Source organism: Vipera berus, assembly GCF_964194415.1.
Source record: "Vipera berus genome assembly, chromosome: 14".
NCBI classification, from domain to species: Eukaryota; Metazoa; Chordata; class Lepidosauria; order Squamata; family Viperidae; genus Vipera; species Vipera berus.
This window is the reverse complement of record NC_138217.1, coordinates 12,242,818-12,261,248: the sequence shown is the minus strand read 5'-3', so window position 1 is coordinate 12,261,248 and position 18,431 is coordinate 12,242,818. Positions and strand designations below refer to the sequence as shown.

The window sequence follows — 18,431 nt, the reverse complement described above, 5'->3', positions numbered from 1 at the left end:
GGGGAAGCCAGATTCACTTAACACCCGTCTCGCTACTTAAAACAACCGCAAAGATTCACTTAACCTATCGAAACCTAGTTCCGAGTTGCTCCTCTCCTTGGGGAGTTTCCCTCCGTCGTTTCTGGTCCTGCCTTCTGGTGCTTTGGAGAATATGTTGACCCCCCTCTTCTCTGTGACAGCCCCTCAAATACTGGAATACTGCTATCCTGTTCCCCCCCACCCCGACCCTTCTTTTCTCTGGAATCTTCTAGATTATCCATACCCAATTCCCACAGGGTGCTGTTTCCGCGCAGACCAGAGTAGCATGTGGCGACCGTAACTGAAGATCAAAGTGAGGTTCCTTGCTAAAAATTCTGCTTTGCAGCATGCAGTGAAAGCTCTCAGTGGCACAACCACAGCTATCCTAAGGCTCAGGTGTGTGGGTGTGTGTGTGTGTGTGTGTGTTATCAATAGGGCTGTGGACTCACCTGTACTGCAAAAATGGAGACCACGGGCTTGTGATCGCTCACTGTGTACTCCATATGGCTGCAATAGCAGAGCTGGGTCACGGTCAAGTTCCCACCACTGGATCTCCCAGAGTGCACCGGGTGGCCACCACTTTTGATTTTCCATAGGATACGGTCTGTCCAAGCCGGTTTCCGCTTCTTGGCACTGCGGGGCACAACAAATGGGCAGGAAGTGGGGTCTGGGATAAACAGGCTTTGCATGTATACTGTATATCATGAGGGTGATTGATCACCCACCCAGCCAGATGTTCTGTCTGGACCCGGCCTCTTCATCCAGCTGTTGAGATCTTCCCAAGGACCTGGGATTGGCAGATGTTCTTTGACGGTGTTAAAAGATATCGTTGAAGGACGCCAGCTGTTCCAAGTCAAACTGCCTTTTGCAATTGACGGATGGGGATTTTGTCAATGCCGGTTGGGGATTGGGGGGGGGTGTTACGTGACCCCGGGACACGGCAACCGTCACAGCAAATGTCTCACTTAACGACAGAAATTTTGGATTCCATTGTGGCCGTAAGTCAAGGGCTACCTCTAAATCAATGCCTCTGCGCCCTCCGGGAGTAGATCCTACTAATTCCCAACCCTTCCCCCCAACAGTCCTGCATACCTGGTGTCATACATGTTAGTTCCCACGTCGAATTTAAAGGTCGGGGGGAAGTTGAGGAATCCTTCTTGAAATCCCTTCAGGATGGGCCACGTGGTTTTTGCAATGTTAAGCTGCAGAAGGAGATAATAATAATAATAATAATAATAATAATAATAATAATAATAATAATAATAATAATAATAATAATAATAATAATAATAATAATAATAATAATAAATAATAATAATAATAATAAGAAGAAGAAGAAGAAGAAGAAGAAGAAGAAGAAAGAAGAAGAAGAAGAAGAAGAAGAAGAAGAAGAAGAAGAAGAAGAAGAAGAAGAAGAAGAAGTTGGAAGGGACCTTGGAGGTCATCTAGTCCAACCCCCTGCTCAGGCAGGAAACCCTATACCATTTCAGACAAATGGCTGTCCAGTCTCTTCTTAAAAACTTCCAGTGTTGGAGCATTTACCGCTTCTGGAGGCAGGTTGTTCCACTGGTGAGTTGTTCTAACTGTCAGGAAGTTTCTCCTTAATTCCAGGTGGCTTCTCTCCTTGATGAGTTTCCATCCGTTGCTTCTTGTCCTGCTTTCAGGTGCTTTGGAGAATAGCTTGGCTCCCTCTTCTTTGGGGCAGAAGCTGGGTGGTTGTCTCTTTCTTCCCCCACCCACACTCCGCCACACTCCACAAGGGACACACGGTCAAGCGTGACTCCTGGCCCTCCAGGTACAGTGAACTAATGGCCCACTCCACCGGGCAAGGGTGTTCAAGAGCAACATTATCCAGCCACATCCCTCTTAGAAGTATTATGGGCTTCAAAACTATTTTTGAAGAGTTAAATATGAGCCAGCCATGTGTGGCAGCAGCCAAAAAAGCTAATACCATCCTGGGTTGCATAAAGAGAGGCACAGAATCAAAGCCTTAGTGCTGCTTAATAAAGCCTTAGTAAGGCCACAGCTGGAACACTGCATCCAGTTTTGGTCCCCACATTACAAAAAAAGATGCCGAGGCCTTGGAAAAAGTGCAGAGAAGAGCAACTAAGATGATTAAGGGCCTGGAGATGAAAACTTATGAAGAACGGTTGCAAGAACTGGGTACGGCCAGTCTAGAGAAAAGAAGGACTTGTGTGTGGGGCGGGGGTGACATGATAGCAGTCTTCCAATATCTGAGGGGCTGCCACAAAGAGGAGGGGGGGTCAACTTATTTTCCAAAGCACCAGAAGGCAGGACAAGAAACAATGGGTGGAAACTAATCAAGGAGAAAAGCAACCTGGAATTAAAGAGAAGCTTCCTAACGGTCAGGACAATTAACCAGTGGAGCCGCTTTGCCTCCAGATGTTGTGGGTGCTCCATGGCTGGAGGTTTGTAAGAAGAGACTGGACAGCCACTTGTCTGGGATGATCTAGGGTCTCCTGCTTGAGCAGGGGGTCAGACTAGATGACCCCCAAGTTCCCTTCCAGCTCTATTCTGGGCGATTGACCTCAACAGGAGAACCTGTCCATCACACAGGCTGCCGATTAATCTTCCTCTCCCCCTCCCCTCACCCCTGCGCCCACACACACACACACACTGGGCCCCCATGTGCATTTCTCACCTGGTCCTTCTCCCAGAGCTGATGGAGGATGCTATTGTCAATGGCGTATTTCACGTAGCGGATGTCCAGGCTCTCGATGCGAAAGTTGAGATCCCCAAACCAGAAGATGAGGCTGGAAGGGAGACGCAGGCAAGGAGAAGGAACTCGGCGGGGGAGCTTTTAACATTCCATCGACCGTTGATCAGAAGCCACCCAAAGTGGACCTTCCGAACCGACACGGCTTCTCCCCAAAGAGAGGGGGTGGGGAGAGGGAACCGGCCAGGGCACCTGCCCTGCCTCTGCCCCCCCCCCCGGTCTCCTTTCCCCGGACCGGAAGGACCCAGGAGATGTTGCTACTCACTCGTGGTCGAGAATGCCGTTGGCCGAGGGCCCCTCGAACTGCTGGAGGTGGAGGATGGTGGTGAAATCCTCTTTACGCTGCTCGGCTTTCTCCATGTGTGCCGGCAGGTGGCAGTTCAAGAAGCAAACCATGTGCCCGAAGATGGCGAGCCGGACGCTTACCCCTCCCTTGTTGCCCTGCAAGAGGAGGAAGGCAGAGGATCCATGGGCCCGAGGGGTGGTGGTGGAGGAAATAGGCCACCTGAGCACCGGAGGGGGGGTGGGGGGGGCTCTCCCAAGTGGGAAGAGCTATCTTGGGAAAGCAACATTTGCCAAGCTCCATCGCCCTCATCCTTTCTACTTAGAGCAGTGCCCAATGGCTGGGCATCGCAAGCACTTGCCTTCCTGGGGTCCACTGAATCGGGGGAGGGGGCTTGACTGAACAGGGGGAGAGGCAGGATCTTGGGGGGGGGGCAGCTGTTGTCCCTGAGGAGTGCTGAGCTGTGCCCTTAGCAGCGCTGCTAAGCGCCGGGACAAGAAACAACAGAGGGAAACTAATCAAGGAGAGAAGCAACCTGGAACTAAGGAGAAACTTCCTGACAGTGAGGACAATTAACCGGTGGAACGCCTTGCCACCAGAGGTTGTGGGTGCTCCATCGCCGGGCGGGGGGGCTTTTAAGAAGAGACTGGGCAGCCGGGTCCCTGCTCAAGCTGGACTAGAAGGCCTCCATGGTGCCCCCCCCAGCTTTATTCCAGTTGCTTAATTGCTCCTGCTAGAGTTCTCCAGCTGGGTCCCAAAGATCAATCACGCCTTGGTGCCAACTCACTCACCCAATAACCGCCCAGCCCTGTCCGGGTGCAGTCGGTCTGGATGTTCTGTAGGAAAGGCAGGTGGTAGTACTTTGCAAAGACAAACAGGATGACTCCTTGCATCCGTACCGTGCTGACCTGCAACAGCGAAAGGCAGTGAGAGGCTCTGAGTTCTAATTCTGAACATCCACACTGCAAATAAGCCTAGGACTGGAGGGTTCCTTGGGGGATACGCTTGCTAGATCCCAATCAACCCGGGCTGATCAGAAAAAAGAGCCACTTCCATTAGTGAAAGCTTTTTGTTCGAAGCAAAAACATCTCTTGGAAAAAACCGCACAGCTTTGGAGGAGAAGCAGCTGGTGTACTCTGTGATAACACTTCCCTGCCAAACTGTTTATACTTCTAATTAAAGCAACCAAAAAAAAAGGCAGTAAAGGTTTTTTTCCCCCACACCCCTTAGATGCATTTTACAAATTGAAGCTTCAACAGTCAGAATCGAGGGTTGCAGGGAAATGAATTCAGTCTGATTTTAATTAGAGCCTTTCCGATTCACACTTCACTTGGTGTGAATGCTACCAAGGTGCAAAATCTGTCCTTTTCTGGACTTCGGATTGGGGTTCACGAATAAAAAAAGGAAAAGCACAAAAAAAAATGCGTTTCGGGAAATCTGCTTGCAAAAAATACACGCTTATAGGAGAATAAACTGCCCAATGGCCCAGAAGATCTTTGGGGGAACGGCACATTGGGGCCAGGGTGGGCAAACACACACACACAAACACACACACACACACACACACACACACACACACACACTTGGAGGAAACATATTCAAAACATGAAACAAGTGTTCAGCGTTTAAATTTTAAAAAGCAGACCTGAGCAGAAATGAACTATACCGAAAGGGGGGGCTGACATTTTAATCCCCCATCTGTAATCAAAGCAGAAGCACTGAGCTGCTCTCCTGGAATATTCTCTGACGTGAGAAATATACGAGGTAGATAAAAGCTGTATCGCAACCTATTTACTTAGTCTCCTATATACAGATAAATATTATTTTTAATTACACTCCCCCCCCCCCCCGCACCCAGCCCCAATTCTGCCAACTTCTCTCCACAATTTTAGAACCGCAATTTCCTATGGTGTGGGCACTTCACCGTTTTCCATGAGTTTTCAGGTCAACCCTGGCCTTTTATTTTTATTCCAAGCAGATTTTAAATTCCTTTCTTGCGTTGCCAGACAGCGTAAAGAAAGCGAGTGATCCACTTCCTACACGGTTATTTTAACCGCAATTTCTTTTCCATTTTCTTCCCAGGAAAGCCCCCCCCTCGCCGTCACCCCCACCCCACCCCCAAGAGAAAAAAACAACCACTGCTGGTTGCGGTCAAACAAATATTCTGTCAAAAAATGACCAAGCACAAATTAAGCTGGGAAACCCTGTGTCAAGGTTGAGAAACTCTGCCTCAAAGGCTGTCCAGAAGAGCAGGTGGCTTCTGCTTTGGCCACGTGAGTTGAATCAATCCTGAATTTCATTCATTTCAGGACTGGAGAGGAATCGGCTTATCTAGCCAGCACTCAGAGTCATGTGGCCGAGTTATGACGTGTGGGAGGATGGTTTACAGGGCAAATTACGTGCCTTAAGCCTCACACTCCCTTTGGCCTGAAAACTGCTCAAAGCAGACACAGTGATCTGGGGGAGTGGGGGGGGGAATAGCTTCCTGGAATTCTCCCCAAATGCCAAAATAACCCAGATTTTGGCCCTGTCTATCCCAAGGGATCTAACGGTGCCTGGTTTTGTCAGTCGCTCTGCACATTCCTTTTGGATTTTCCATAAAGGGGGTCCCCAGCTCCCAGGCTGCAGCCCACTGCCAGGGCTTCAGCCATTCGGAACCGGGCCGTGGAAGGCCAGTGGGTGCACGTGCGTCCCCGCTTGCGCCAGCAGCGGGCGAGCGTGTGCCGCACGCTGCATTTGCACGAACGGTGGGCACGCCTGCCCGCTGCTGGCACAAATGGAGCTGCAGGCGCTTGCCCGCTGCTGGCGCGGAACCATCCCCTCCTCCGCCGGTCCACAAAGCTGCAACGGTTGGGCTTACCAGGACGAAATTAAAGGGACTCAACACCTCCATGAAAAGCTCGCTCCACTGGTCGGTGAAGAGCGCGTCCTTCAGGCGTTTGTTCAGCATGGAATTCACCTCCTGCAACCTGCAAAACAGGGCGACATCACCATCTTTCCCTCTGCGCCCTCCCGCCCAAGGGCTGCCCCCGGGGTCTTCTCCCAGTGCCAACTCAGCTCTCCCCCACAGACGCTGCCTGATCAACTCCTGCTCCCTACAAGGAGGGGGAAATGTCCTCCCCACAGGCTCACTCTAAGCAAGTCCACAACCGTTTGCCATTTGGGTTTCTCTTTGCTTGAAACAAATACCAGGTGTGGATATCGTGTTGCTGAAACGAGGGCAACTATGCCGGTTCAGAGCCCCTTGGCACGTGCCAGTGGGGGGAAAAAGCACCCACTGCAAGTTTCTAATACAAGTTTATTTTATTTTATTTTAATCCCATTTATATCCCGCCCTTGTCCGAAGACTCAGGGCAGCTTACAATCTAAGAAGCACAAACCAGTGTGCTTAGCAATAGCCTTCATTCTATGTATATGCCTGCTTATTAGGGCTTTCACACACACACACCCCAAGCGGCATTATTACAAAGTCAGCTTAATTGCCCCCAACAATCTGGGTCCTCATTTTACCTACCTCGGAAGGATGGGAGGCTGAGTCAACCTTGAGCCTGGTGGGACTCGAACCTGCACTAATTGCAGGCAGCTGGTGTTACTTAAGGAGGCATTAGCCCACTGCTCCACCAAGGCAGTCCTCTACTTATAGCAGTTGCTGTAATTATTTATATTATTATAAGCATAGTATAGCATACCGGTAGTATAGCGTAGTGTAGTGTAGTGTAGAATAGAATAATATTATTGTATTGTGTTATGGTATTGTGTTGTGTTGTATTACTGTGTTGTGTTGAGTTGCATTGTTGTATTGTGTTGTGCTGTGTTGTATTGTATTGTAGCATTTGAATTTTGATCACATGATTGTGGGGATGCTGCAAAGGTCGTAACTGTAAAAAAATAGTCATAAGTCCCTTTTTTTGGTGCTGTTGAAACTTTGGTCACTAAACTAACCGTTGTAAGTCCAGAACTACCTGTGCATCAAGAGACATGTACGTGTGTTTGTAAGTTGTTCATGCCTTAGAGTAGCGTAACTCAAGTGGCCCTCCTTTCAGATACTGCAACGGCCAGCAACTGCGGTGCAAATAAGGACAGCAAGGACCACTTGCTGCCGGATGCAGCCACAGCAAATTCACACGAGCAACAAACCCATGTTTAGCCAGGCAGGATTCTCCCAGGCCGGCTCAGCCTTGCCGCCGCCTCCTCTCTTCGCCAGCATTGCCTCTGCCGCCTTCCGGCTTCCAGAAAAAGCCCACAGAAGGATTGCCCCCCATTCCTCTCCCTGCTCCGGCCACGGAATGTGGCAGCTGGACCCAGCCTGAACAGCGGATTGGTCAGCCTTGAGGGAAGGGATTCCTCCAAAGGGACAAGAATTGGGACCAGTTTCACTGCCGAGTATTCAGTAAATAACACAATTCCTTTTTTTTCCCCCTCCTGGGATGAAAAGGCCCCTTTGGCAGGCTGGAAAAGAGAGGCTCCTTCTGTCATTTTTTTCACTCTACGGAGTTGGCCCCTTTCTGCTGGAGTGGCGATCCTACCACAAAACCCTGAATGGGTTTCTTTGCAAACTCTTCAAAAATCCAACGTGAAGGCCTTGCTCGACGTTCCCAGCTGATCAGCAGCCCGGCTGTTGCCTGGGAACCGGCGAAAATGGGGCGTCTTTCTGCCTTGAGAAACGCCGGCCTCTTCTGCGGGGGGAACCCCGGCGTTGCTCCCTCCTCGTTGGCCTGTCCCGTCCTCCTGTGGGATGCTGAACTGGGCTGCCAAACCGCCAGAAACCTGGCCACTTTGAAACGCAGAAACGCACAACTGAAAACATTTAACCTACTTAGCCCTCGACTCAGGAGAGATCATTTACTGACCGTTCGAAGTTACAACAGTGCTGAAAAAAAGTGGCCTAGGACACTTTTTCAGACCTACCACCTCTGCAGCATCCTCGTGGTCGCGTGATCCAAATCCGGACGCTAGGCCACTGGCTCCAATTTATGACGCTCGCTGTGTCCTGGGGGCTTGTGACCCACTTTTGTGATGTTCCGACAAGCAAAAGGAATGGGGTACGGTACTAAACGCGCCCGTCTGGCTGACAATCTTAACTGGGGCTTATTTTTGGGGGGGGCTTATATTACGAGCCTCCTGGGAAAATCCTGCTTGGGCTTCTTTACCGGTTGGCTCTTATTTTCGCAGAAACACGCTGTGCATGTATATAGCATGTCCACATGTGTGTTATGCCTGTGTACACGTTGGAGAGCAGGCAACAGAACTGCATTTTTAATGTGTGCCAGTGTGCCCGCCGTGAAAAAAAATGACAATAAAGGTGATCTAGGAGAAGGAGCCACAGATGTTCCAGGAAGTGCACCTCCCCTTCGCCTTACCCAATAGCAATCATGTCGCTGTCACTGGAGTCGGCCGGGTCCAGATGCAAGAGGGAGGTCACGTCGCTTGGCGGCATGGAGCTGCCAACATTCCACGTGACCACCGTAATGCTGCGGAGATAGGAAAAGCCAACCACGTTACCCCAACATTTGCTCGGCCTGAGCTGATCCCAGAGGAAAAGGCCCCTTCCAGAGCTGTTTGGAGACCTCTACCGCAGCCTCGCCCTTCAATTGCACTGTCCCATCATCCCCGGCCAATCTTGATCGAGGCATTCCAGGGCTGTAAGATCCCTTGGGAAATTGGAAACACAGTCCGGAAGAGGTCAGCAGCAAATGACCTCTGCGTGATTAACATTTGAGGAATGGGACCACTCGCCCTCTGACATCGAAAGAAATAGTGGAATAGAGTCACGAAAGAAAAGGACGGAGGTAGGAAATGAACGGTGAATGACAAAAATTGAACTTATTTTTAAAATTGTTTTAAATAATCAAATAGTCCTGCAGCAAGCTGGCCGGTGTCAAGTTGGCCATGGCAAGTTTTTCCGCAGTGAGTTGACTGTGAATGTTGTTGTCCCAGGCCACAATTTGAATTATACAGAAGTCATTTGTTGTTTGACTTCTTCCGGATTGTGTTTCCAACTTCCCAGGGGATCTTAAGAGTCCTGGAATGTCTCGATCACCTCCTATCCAGATGTTTCAAAGCCAGCGTCGCAGCGTTGACACCCTTGCCTAAACCGTGGTTGGCTAATCAGTGGTCCAGGGTGCTGGGAGGACCCCATCCCTTTCTCCCCAAATTCTACATCACAGTGGCAACGCAGGAAGGCGCCCCCCAGGCCTTAAAAACCTCTCGAGATGTGTTTCTCTTTCATGGCTAAAGAAACAAACTTGACAGCAGTAAAAATATCTCCTGCGAAAATAGCTTGGGGAGAAAGCCATATCCTTGACGGCATTAATGGGGTTTAGAAATGAGGATGTCAGGAGCTCTATAAATGGAAGCGGGGCAGTTGAGGAAGGGGGGTGTGTGTGAATTCCAGGCAATGTCGCTTGACTTCCACCAACTACCCACGTTTGCATCTCCAACAGCAAGTCAAGAGGACTGCAAGCAAGGAAGAAGCAGCTTGACTGGGTCTGCCTCCACCACCACCACCCCTGCAAAAAGCCTTACGTGGGGGATGTGGGGCCGGTTGGAGTCATGCAAGGATCCCTAGCCCTGGGGGCTGCCAGCCAACTCCTGGGCTCAACCATCAGGAGACTCTGCAGCAGGAATGGCCCAGCAGTTGAGGAGGTGGCTGAGGAAGCCGAAGTTCTCCAGAAGAAACGGCACATCCTGGCACATAAAAAGACCCATTGGCCACCTTAATCTGGGTAGTAAAACGGGATCCAAACTCCAAGCTTTTCTTAGGGTTAATTGAAATGACACTTGTGTAGACAGCTGAATTCTCCGGCAAAGGGTCCCCCCCAAAAAATTCCAGGATTGTTTGGCTTAGGATGCTTCATCACTTCTGTTCTCTGCCCAGAACAAGTCAGCTGTGGGCATCAGCTCTGGGGAAAAAATAGTCTGGTGTTTCTCGGTTTTCCAAGCTACAGGGAGCAATTTTTCTTTTGCCCTTGAATGAGAATAGTGACCTGACACTATTGAAGTTGAAGTCCAGGTTAAAGCATCTCCCAAAGGGGACGGGGGGTGGGACCCTTCCTCAAACTGGCTCAGTGAGCAAAAGATTGTCCTGGTTGCCCTTCAGATGGGCTGAATCTCTGTCAGCATTTATTTCCATCTTCTGACGTAACCTCTTCAATTTTACCTTCACCCTTACACTCACGTTTGTAAGCATTTCTCTGAACACGTGTGCCTTGTGCAGCGTGGCCTGAGATGCCCCATTTTTTTTTAACATGTCAGTTTGCAATTTTGATCCATCCTGCTCTCCCGTAAGCTTCTCCAACCCCCAACCGAAGAACTCTGCAGGGCAAAATGCGCAGAAGCCCAGCTTTCGAAGGCAAAAGGTTTTTTAGTTTGTGTCTCACTGTAAAAATGAGAAATGAACCTGGATTTCAACTCCCAGAATGCATGCAGGCTGTGTAATTCTGGGAGTCAAAGTCCACCCAGGTTTATTTTACTTCATTTGTTGATTAAATTTTATGTGCTGCCTATCTTGCTGTCGGAGAGACTCTGGACGGCTTATAGGTTGATAACAGCAACAAGCACTCAGACTTATATACCGCCTCACTGTGCTTTACAGCCCTCTCTAAGCGGTTTACAGAGTCAGCAACCTGCCCTCAACGATCTGAGTTCCTCATCTTACCGACCTCGGAAGGACGGGAGGCTGTGTCAACCTTGAGTCGGTCAGGATCGAACCTCTGGCAGTGAGCAGTGAGTCAGCCTGCAGTACGGCATTCTAACCACCGCGCCACCACGCCTCTAAGGATACAAGGCTAAATATAAAAACAGTTAAAATTAATGAAACGTAGAGACTAAAACCAAGGGTACAGAGGGCACGGAGGGTCTGTGCGTGTGTGTGTCTGTGTGCGTACGTGTGTCTTTTGTACCCCATCAGTCACCTCCAGCAAAGAGCATCCCCATCGGGGCCCTAAGCCAGCCATCAGAACCAAATTTTAAATTCTTTCTGGAAGGCCACAAAGGTCAGCCTCGGTCCTAAGGACTGCTCTAAAGCTACGTCTCTGTGAACAAGAGGGGGGGGGCTCTTGTGCATACGGCTTCATAAACACATCATCGCCAGACGCACGGCTGGCCTGCCCCACCCCCACCCCCGGCTGAGGCTAGTCTTGATTCACTGATTGCATTTGTGCGTGTGTGTGTGTGGGGGGGGGAAATGGATGTCCTCTCCATCAGTAAAATCCCCGGGACATTGTAAAAACTGAAAAAAAAACCATATTTTTCTATTTCTATTTTTCTCCAACAGAGCACTGGACACATAGCTATTCATTGATAATGAAAAAAAAGGCAGATTAATTCTTCCTGTGCCTGCCTTTTACCAAAACCATCCTTTGGGGGCTGTGAAATACAAGGAAGGGATGAGTAAATCTGGGTTACCATGGAGACCGCCATCCCCCCTCCTTACCTACTGAATCCACCAACGTGGTGTTTTTTTTTTTACTTGCAGCAAGTGTTTACTAGGGCGTTTACGTGGTCACACAACACGCTTAACCCGGTGGGTGAAATAAAAGGATTGCATTTTTTTTCCCCATCACCTGTTTAATTCCTTCTCACCTGGATCGACTCTGTGGCTTAATGTATTTTGTCGACTCAGACCGCGATGCCACGTATCATATCAGCAAGTTAAAAAATACAGGTAAGTTCTCGACTTGTGACGGTTCATTTTCAAAATGACGGCGCCGAAAAGAGGGACTTAACGACTGTTTTTCACGTGACCTTGGCAGCGTCCCCGTGTTCACGTGATCAAAATTCCTTCTCCTGCCTCTCCCTTCTGAAGCAACGCTGGGTGGCACAGAATCGGCAGCCGGAATCATGCTGGCTACGTCTCCCGGTCAAGCCAGCTGCACCAGAAATGCATTTATTCACCTTTAGCTTTAACCTTGACGGCCTGAAGGGAGGGGGCAAGAGGCGAGGCGCTCCCTGCGAGCGCAACCCGTTCCGCTCGCAACTTGTGCAAACGCAGAAGCCGAGTTTACTCAGACGCCCAAGGAAGCTGGCTGAGGGGAGGCAGCCGGGCATGTAAATCTGCTCCTAAGAGGTACGTTCCGAAGGCCTGTTCATGAGGCACAAGCCTTTGGGGTCAACAACGATTCGCCAAGGTCAACTCGTCACGGCCAACTTGTCACGGTGGGACAATTCGCCGCAGGACAAGAGTTAGGCTCATATCAAAGAAAAGGTGGGACAGGAATCGTGAAAGAGAGGATGCCAAAGGAGGGACAGAATGAAATGGGACTGACAGAAATTTAAAAAAATAAATTCTAAATTTGTTTTGAATAATTAAATTGAATCGTTAAATTGCCCCGTGGCTGCGGCAAGCTGTCCCATTACGCAACCCTCAGGGGTTCTTGGCGGAGTAAGCACAACCTCTCTCAGCTTTATTCCATTTCTACTCCAGGTTTCCACCAAGGAGCAGGGCAGCCTGCAACTTGCTTGTGAAGGAGACTGGCCCAAAGTCCACAGGAGCAACCTAACTGGGCCTGGGGCCTTGGATCTGCCTGGCTTCAGCTCACCACTAACCCCTCCAAAAGACTTTCCTTTGTAAGCCTTGAAGAGTAATGAGCAAGTTGCCTTAAAGGGGGTAGAGCCAACGGTCCAGTCCAAGTTGCCTGCGGCCCCCTCCCAGTTCCTATCCCCTAATTTAGCTGTCGGAAGAAACCACGAGAACCGGACCGAAACAAAACTGAAGTCAAGAGCCTAGGGCAGTGATTCCCCGGCTGGGGAATTCTGGGAGTTGAAGTCCACACACCTTTGAGCTGCCACGGTTGGGAAGCATTGGCACCCATGCCTTTCCCCCAACTTGCTTCAGGCTCTTTTGTCTGGCTTTTGCGTTACAACCTTACTCCATCTCCCCACCGCCCCCCCCTCACCGCACGCCCGCCCACCTCCGCTGCGTCTCACCGAAACTCTTTGTCCTGCCTTGTTTGTGGCCGGCCAAATCTTTCCAGAAAGTTCTCCGGGCGGTTGGTATTGCTGCTCCGCGGATCTTGCGATTGGGGTGACAGACGGAGCCTGGAGTAGGAGGTCAGTTCCTCTGACTCGGCTTTGGAGAGCATGGCGGATTTGGAAGGGCCCCCCCTGCCCCCCGAGAGGTACTCGCTGGAGATGGCTTTGGAAAGAGAGCCCAGTCGGTGGGATGAGGCCGGCCGGCTCAGGCAGATGTGGTCACTGGATTCGGCCTTGCGGAGGGAGTCCTTCATTTCCACTGTGGCCAGGATGCCCGAAGACAGAGGATCCAAGGCGCAGAGGTCAGGAAGCGCCCCCCGGCTTGGGGACTGGCTGAGTTTCATGGAGGGAGACAGGCTGGAGAGGGAGGAGGAGCTTCCAGATCCAGGGGACAGGGGGCGGAGCTCTACCGGAGACCGCAAAGTTGGGGTGTTGTACCCCGAGCCTTCAGGCTGGACTCTGCCGATCTCCAAGGACAGAGGCGGGATTGGCCGGCCGCCAGTCTGCTCTTGGGGTTCGCTCTCCGCTCTTCGGCGAGAGCCATCTGGCTGTAGCCGAGCATGGAATGGGTCGCCCAGGGAGTCGGGCCTTGTCCCGCTTGGCATCTGCCCTCCGATATACGATGCCCCGCTCGATCCCTCCGGCTGGTAGCGGATGGTTCCCTCTGGGACAAAGGGGACGGAGGCTGGAGAAAATGACCCCGGAGATGGCAGCGCCACAACGCTCCCTCGAGGGGGGATGGGGTGCGAGGGGAGCGGGGAGGGTGGTCCTGGGTGCCCCAGATCCATCTAAAAGATAAGATATGAGATGATAAGATGATGATAAGATATGACAAGACAAGACAAGACAATAAGATGAGATAAAGTAAGGTAAGATAAGATAACCATTACTGTCATTTTTTTTTACGTTGGGCGCACTGGCACAGATTAAAAATGAAATTCTGCTGCCTGCTCTCAAAAGTGTACACATATGAAACACACATACAGACATGCTACGGTATATACATACATACGTATATAGCTAAACCCTTAGATATAAATACATGCAAATAGTAACCGCTGTCCATGGTGAATACACAGCGGAAAGAGAAAGCTTGCGAGAAAAGAGAAAAATGAACACAGCTTTTCAGACAAGTAGACGAGAGCCCGAAGTTTATTTGGTTACAAACGTTACAGGGTCAACCTTGGCATCTTTAAAGGCTGTGGACTCCCAACGTGCTGGCTGGTGAATTCCGGGAGTTAAAGTCCATACGCCTTAAAGTTGTCAAAATTGAGAAAACTCGGGCCTAGACAAAGTCAGCCAATTCTGTGAATCTAGCCCATCCCATTCAGCCATTCCTTTCTTTGGGCACAGAATGTCCTGCAAAGATGGCAATGATCTCTTGTTCCTCCAATTTCAGCTTGACGGGTGATTCCCAACCTATCTGCGGGGGTCTGGAGTTCCAGGAGAAAATACAGATTCCTTCTGAAAAACGGGCCTGGAGCGGTTTTCCCGGGGCTGAGGTTCCATCTTGCGCAAAGCCTTACTCTGATTTTCCCGTCCTGTGGTCAACAAAGCCACAATTGGCTGGGTTTACCCAACGGGCTAAGCCAAGTCTTAATGATAAAAGCGAGATACTTCTGACTCTGCTACTAGGCTGCTATATGGCTCACACCCTGCTCTAACAATTCATTTGGGCGATGCGGCTTCTGGGAGGAGAAGGCTTAGGCCAAAAGCTTACGGGGCTGTGTTGCTGGCCAGCCCTGGGCGATACCTGGACCCATGAGATCTGGGCCACCTCCAGGTCTTCGTCCGAAGAGTCCCTCGCCATGTTGCCATCTCCTGGCCTCTGCAGGAGGCTGCCTCTCTTGCCTCCCAACAGCCGTGGAACTTTGGCATCACCCGGGATTCTCTGCCCGTCTCTCAAAGGGGCTGCAGCCCCCACAGGCTTGGCGGGAGTGAGAGGCTGGGCTGGGAAGGGCCGCAGGGGACCGGCCATCCCAGGTGCAGACCATCACGCGGGGTGCGTGTGTCTGCGACCACTCACCACAGCCAACTGGCCACCGCCAACTCGCTGCGGTCAACTCATCCAGCCAACTCGTCAGAGGACAAGAGCGACACTAGTATCAAAGAAAGAGTGGAAGAGAATCGTGCAAGAAAGGATGCCAAAGGAGGGACAAACTGAAATGTGAAGAACAAAGATCAAATCACGTTGAAATTATTTTAAATAATGAAATTGAATTGTTGCATTGTCCCGCGGCGAATTGGCAGGGGTGAGTTGTGCCATCCTGCATGCCAGGAGCCCTTTGAAAGGCCAGGCTCAGACTGCCTCAGGTTGAACTTCCTGGACACAGAACCACGGCTTTGGGGGAGCAGAAAGCCACAGCTCACCTTGCTTCTTCCTGGGACGATCTGCCACTTCCTTGGTTAGTCCTTAACCAGGTTGCTACCTATCTAGCTTTGCAGCATCAGCCCAAGCTTGGCCAGCTTCTTCCACAACCTGTGGATGGGCAGCCAGGACAAAAACTTGGTGGAGCAGTGGGCTAATGCCTCCTTAAGTAACACCAGCTGCCTGCAATTAGTGCAGGTTCGAGTCCCACCAGGCTCAAGGTTGACTCAGCCTCCCATCCTTCCGAGGTAGGTAAAATGAGGACCCAGATTGTTGGGGGCAATAAGCTGACTTTGTAAAAATGCCGCTGGGGGGGGGGCGAAAGCCCTAATAATAAGCAGGCATATACATAGAATGAAGGCTATTGCTAAGCACATTGATTTGTGCTTTAAATTGTAAGCCACCCTGAGTCTTCGGAGAAGGGCGGGATATAAATGGGATTAAAAAAAAACAACTAACAAGGGTTCCTCATATTTACATTTTCAACTGAATTTGCCAACATAATTTCTCTTTAGAAACATATTTAGTCAGTTGCTCTTTCTGCCCACAGAGACTACGATAGCCATCTTTGCAGGTCAAAGGGGCGGGGAGGGGGGCGGGGGAGGAGTGTCACTGCACACCCAAGGTTCCTGGCTGCGCGCTTTCGCCGCAAATTTAAACTGAGTTTCAAATTTAAACTGAGTGTCCAACGAATGTTAGCTTACTTCCTTCAACTGGAGCAGGAGACTTTGTGAAGTTATTGTATGATAAATCGAAGTGGGGTTTGCCCGCTCTCTTTTGCAGAGCTTGACCTGGATTCAAATATCACTTGTTTGGTGTGATGTGCCAGCCCCACTGCAAGCGGCTTTAGCAACAAAACCGTGCTTTTAAAAAAAAACTTGTGGTTTAGCACAATGGGTGAATTCAGTCTGCAGCTGAGTTTATTAGGGTGGTATTTCAATTTTGAGCCTGTCCGACACCACAATGACTCCGAGTAGACTCTAACGAACAAACGTAGAAGGAAAACCTCCATCCAAAGCAGAAAATGCTGGCGACCAAGACGCAATTCAAACTGAAGAGGCATGGACACCGTCCTACTCCACGGGCCTGGGAGACCCATCAGGTCTTAGACTTAGGTCATTTTGAGGAGTCACCGAAGGGGGTTCTAACTGGCAACTCAAACACAAGGAGTTCAGCAAAACCAGCGTTATGTGGTTACTGACTGCGTTCACACAAGAAGTTCAACCCGCGAATCAGTTTGGTGGTGTCCTTGAAGCACCCCATTCAGTGGCCCTGCCAGAAGGGGGGGAAATTACCTTTCTTTGGGCCAGGAGCCAAGCCTGGGGCTGAACAGTCAGGGGATCAAGTAACTTTTAATGCATAATAGATGCCGAGAGCAGCGTGAAATTATATCTCCTTTTTCTCAGGTGCGTAAGCCACCTCCGGAAAGCAGGTGATCCTGTCCACTGTTCCCCCAGGGATCGATCCGTTCGCCCTGGCCAGGATGCAATTTGATGCTCCCAACACTCGGGGGGGCATCCTGGGGGGCATCTGGAAGCTGAGCGGGAATATCCACCACGATCTGCCCAGCCTGAGACCATCAAGCTGCCTTCCAGGACTGGGAACAAAATCCAGGACGGACAAATGCACACCCGCACTCAAACCCCCTTTGGACTCTTGAGCCACTAAAGGAGGGCACAAAAGCTCCGTGCCAGCCGTGGCCGTTGCTGCCCAATTCTCTTCTCCCGCCAGCCCACCAAGAGGCAAAAAGTGCCAGGCCCCCCTTTTTTTCTTGAGCCTCTCCAGCTGAGCCTCTCTGCCAGGGTCCTCCCCCCAAGAGCCCCCTCCTCAATCCCCTGGAGCACAAGTTCTCTCCAGGGCCCTTCTTATGCCTCAGTTTCCCCTTCTGCCGGAGAGGGCCCAAGAGCGAAGGGCGAGAGTCTCCTGCAGCCCTGGAGCCGGGGTGCCTTTCACCTGTCCTCTCCACCCCCCTGGAAGGTGCTGAGCCAAGCAGAAGCTCCTCCTAGCTCCCCTTCCTGGGCACCTTGGCAGGCAGACGGGGGGGGGGCGAAGGGGGGGGCAATAAAGAGAACGGCCAGCCTGGGTGGCATTCAAGAGCCCGGGGAGGGAAACTGCCCCCTTCCCTGTTTATTCCAGACTCGGGGGGGGGGGAGCTGCTCGCGGCAGCCTCTTCTCCCTGCTTCTTCGACCCTCCAGAGAGATCCCTCAGCCCGGGGTCCCCCCCCACCCCACCCCCAGCCCCATCAGAGGACCGGAGCAATTGCAAAGGGCAACGAAAGGCGAAGAAGAGCAGAAGAGGAAAGGGTGCGTGCGTGCGTGCGTGTTTGTGTGTTGCGCGCGCGCGCGTTTGTGTGTGCGTAATTGATTGATTGATTTCCCAAGTACTGTACAAAGGGGGCGGTAAGGAACGGCGGGATCTGGGGGCTCACGTCCCCTCCCCCTCCCCACGACAGCCCCGTCTGAGTCCACGCGGGGCGGAAAAGAAGCCCGGCCGGAGTCTTCTGTCCCAGGAAAGGGGGTTCATCCCGGGCCCCGCGCATCTTTTCGGGGTCCCGCGCGGGGACTCCCACGGGTGATGGTGGTGGTGGTGGTGATGGTAGGAGGCGGGGGGGGGGAGAAATCTGGGCAAGCCGCGGGCACGCGCGCTCGCTCGCGCACCGCTCCAGCCGGCCGCCTACACGTGCGCCCGAGACCCGCGCGCTTTCTCACGTGCACGGCGACCCGGCCTCGGCAGACCTCCGCGGCGGGTTCCGGCCGGCTGCGCCGCGCGCGGCTCTCCGATCCCTGCCTTCGACGCGCCTCCCGGCCACCTGCCGCCCGGCCCGGACTCACCTTGCGCCAGCCGGCCGGCTCGCCCGCTCGGCCCCTGGGCAGCGCTTGCCGGCTCCTCCCGGCGCTCCGACGCGGCGGCGGCTCCATCCCGGCGCTCCGACCGCTGCGCCGCTGCTCTGGCCGCCGCCGTCTCTCCTTCGCCCGGGCGCCGGTGGCGTCACTCTCCGGGGGGACTTAAAGGCACCGCAGCCCCGCTCGGCCTCCCCGCCGCTGCCGCCGGC

At 51.9% G+C, this 18,431-nt stretch overlaps 1 protein-coding gene across 1 annotated transcript in view; it reads right to left on the bottom strand.

The window, feature by feature from the left end:
* Positions 1-18,431, bottom strand: part of INPP5J (inositol polyphosphate-5-phosphatase J) — a gene marked incomplete at its 3' end in the record, with an annotated part of 21,810 nt that extends 3,379 nt beyond the window's left edge. The window contains exons 1-9 of the mRNA XM_081338687.1: positions 18,211-18,431; positions 12,966-13,798; positions 8,399-8,509; positions 5,899-6,007; positions 3,830-3,946; positions 3,021-3,196; positions 2,681-2,792; positions 1,111-1,220; positions 468-651 (exon numbers count right to left, since the gene is read on the bottom strand). Coding sequence (XP_081194813.1) covers positions 468-651; positions 1,111-1,220; positions 2,681-2,792; positions 3,021-3,196; positions 3,830-3,946; positions 5,899-6,007; positions 8,399-8,509; positions 12,966-13,798; positions 18,211-18,297 — 1,839 coding nt within the window. The 5' untranslated portion in view covers positions 18,298-18,431. The remainder of the gene's footprint in view (positions 1-467; positions 652-1,110; positions 1,221-2,680; positions 2,793-3,020; positions 3,197-3,829; positions 3,947-5,898; positions 6,008-8,398; positions 8,510-12,965; positions 13,799-18,210) is intronic.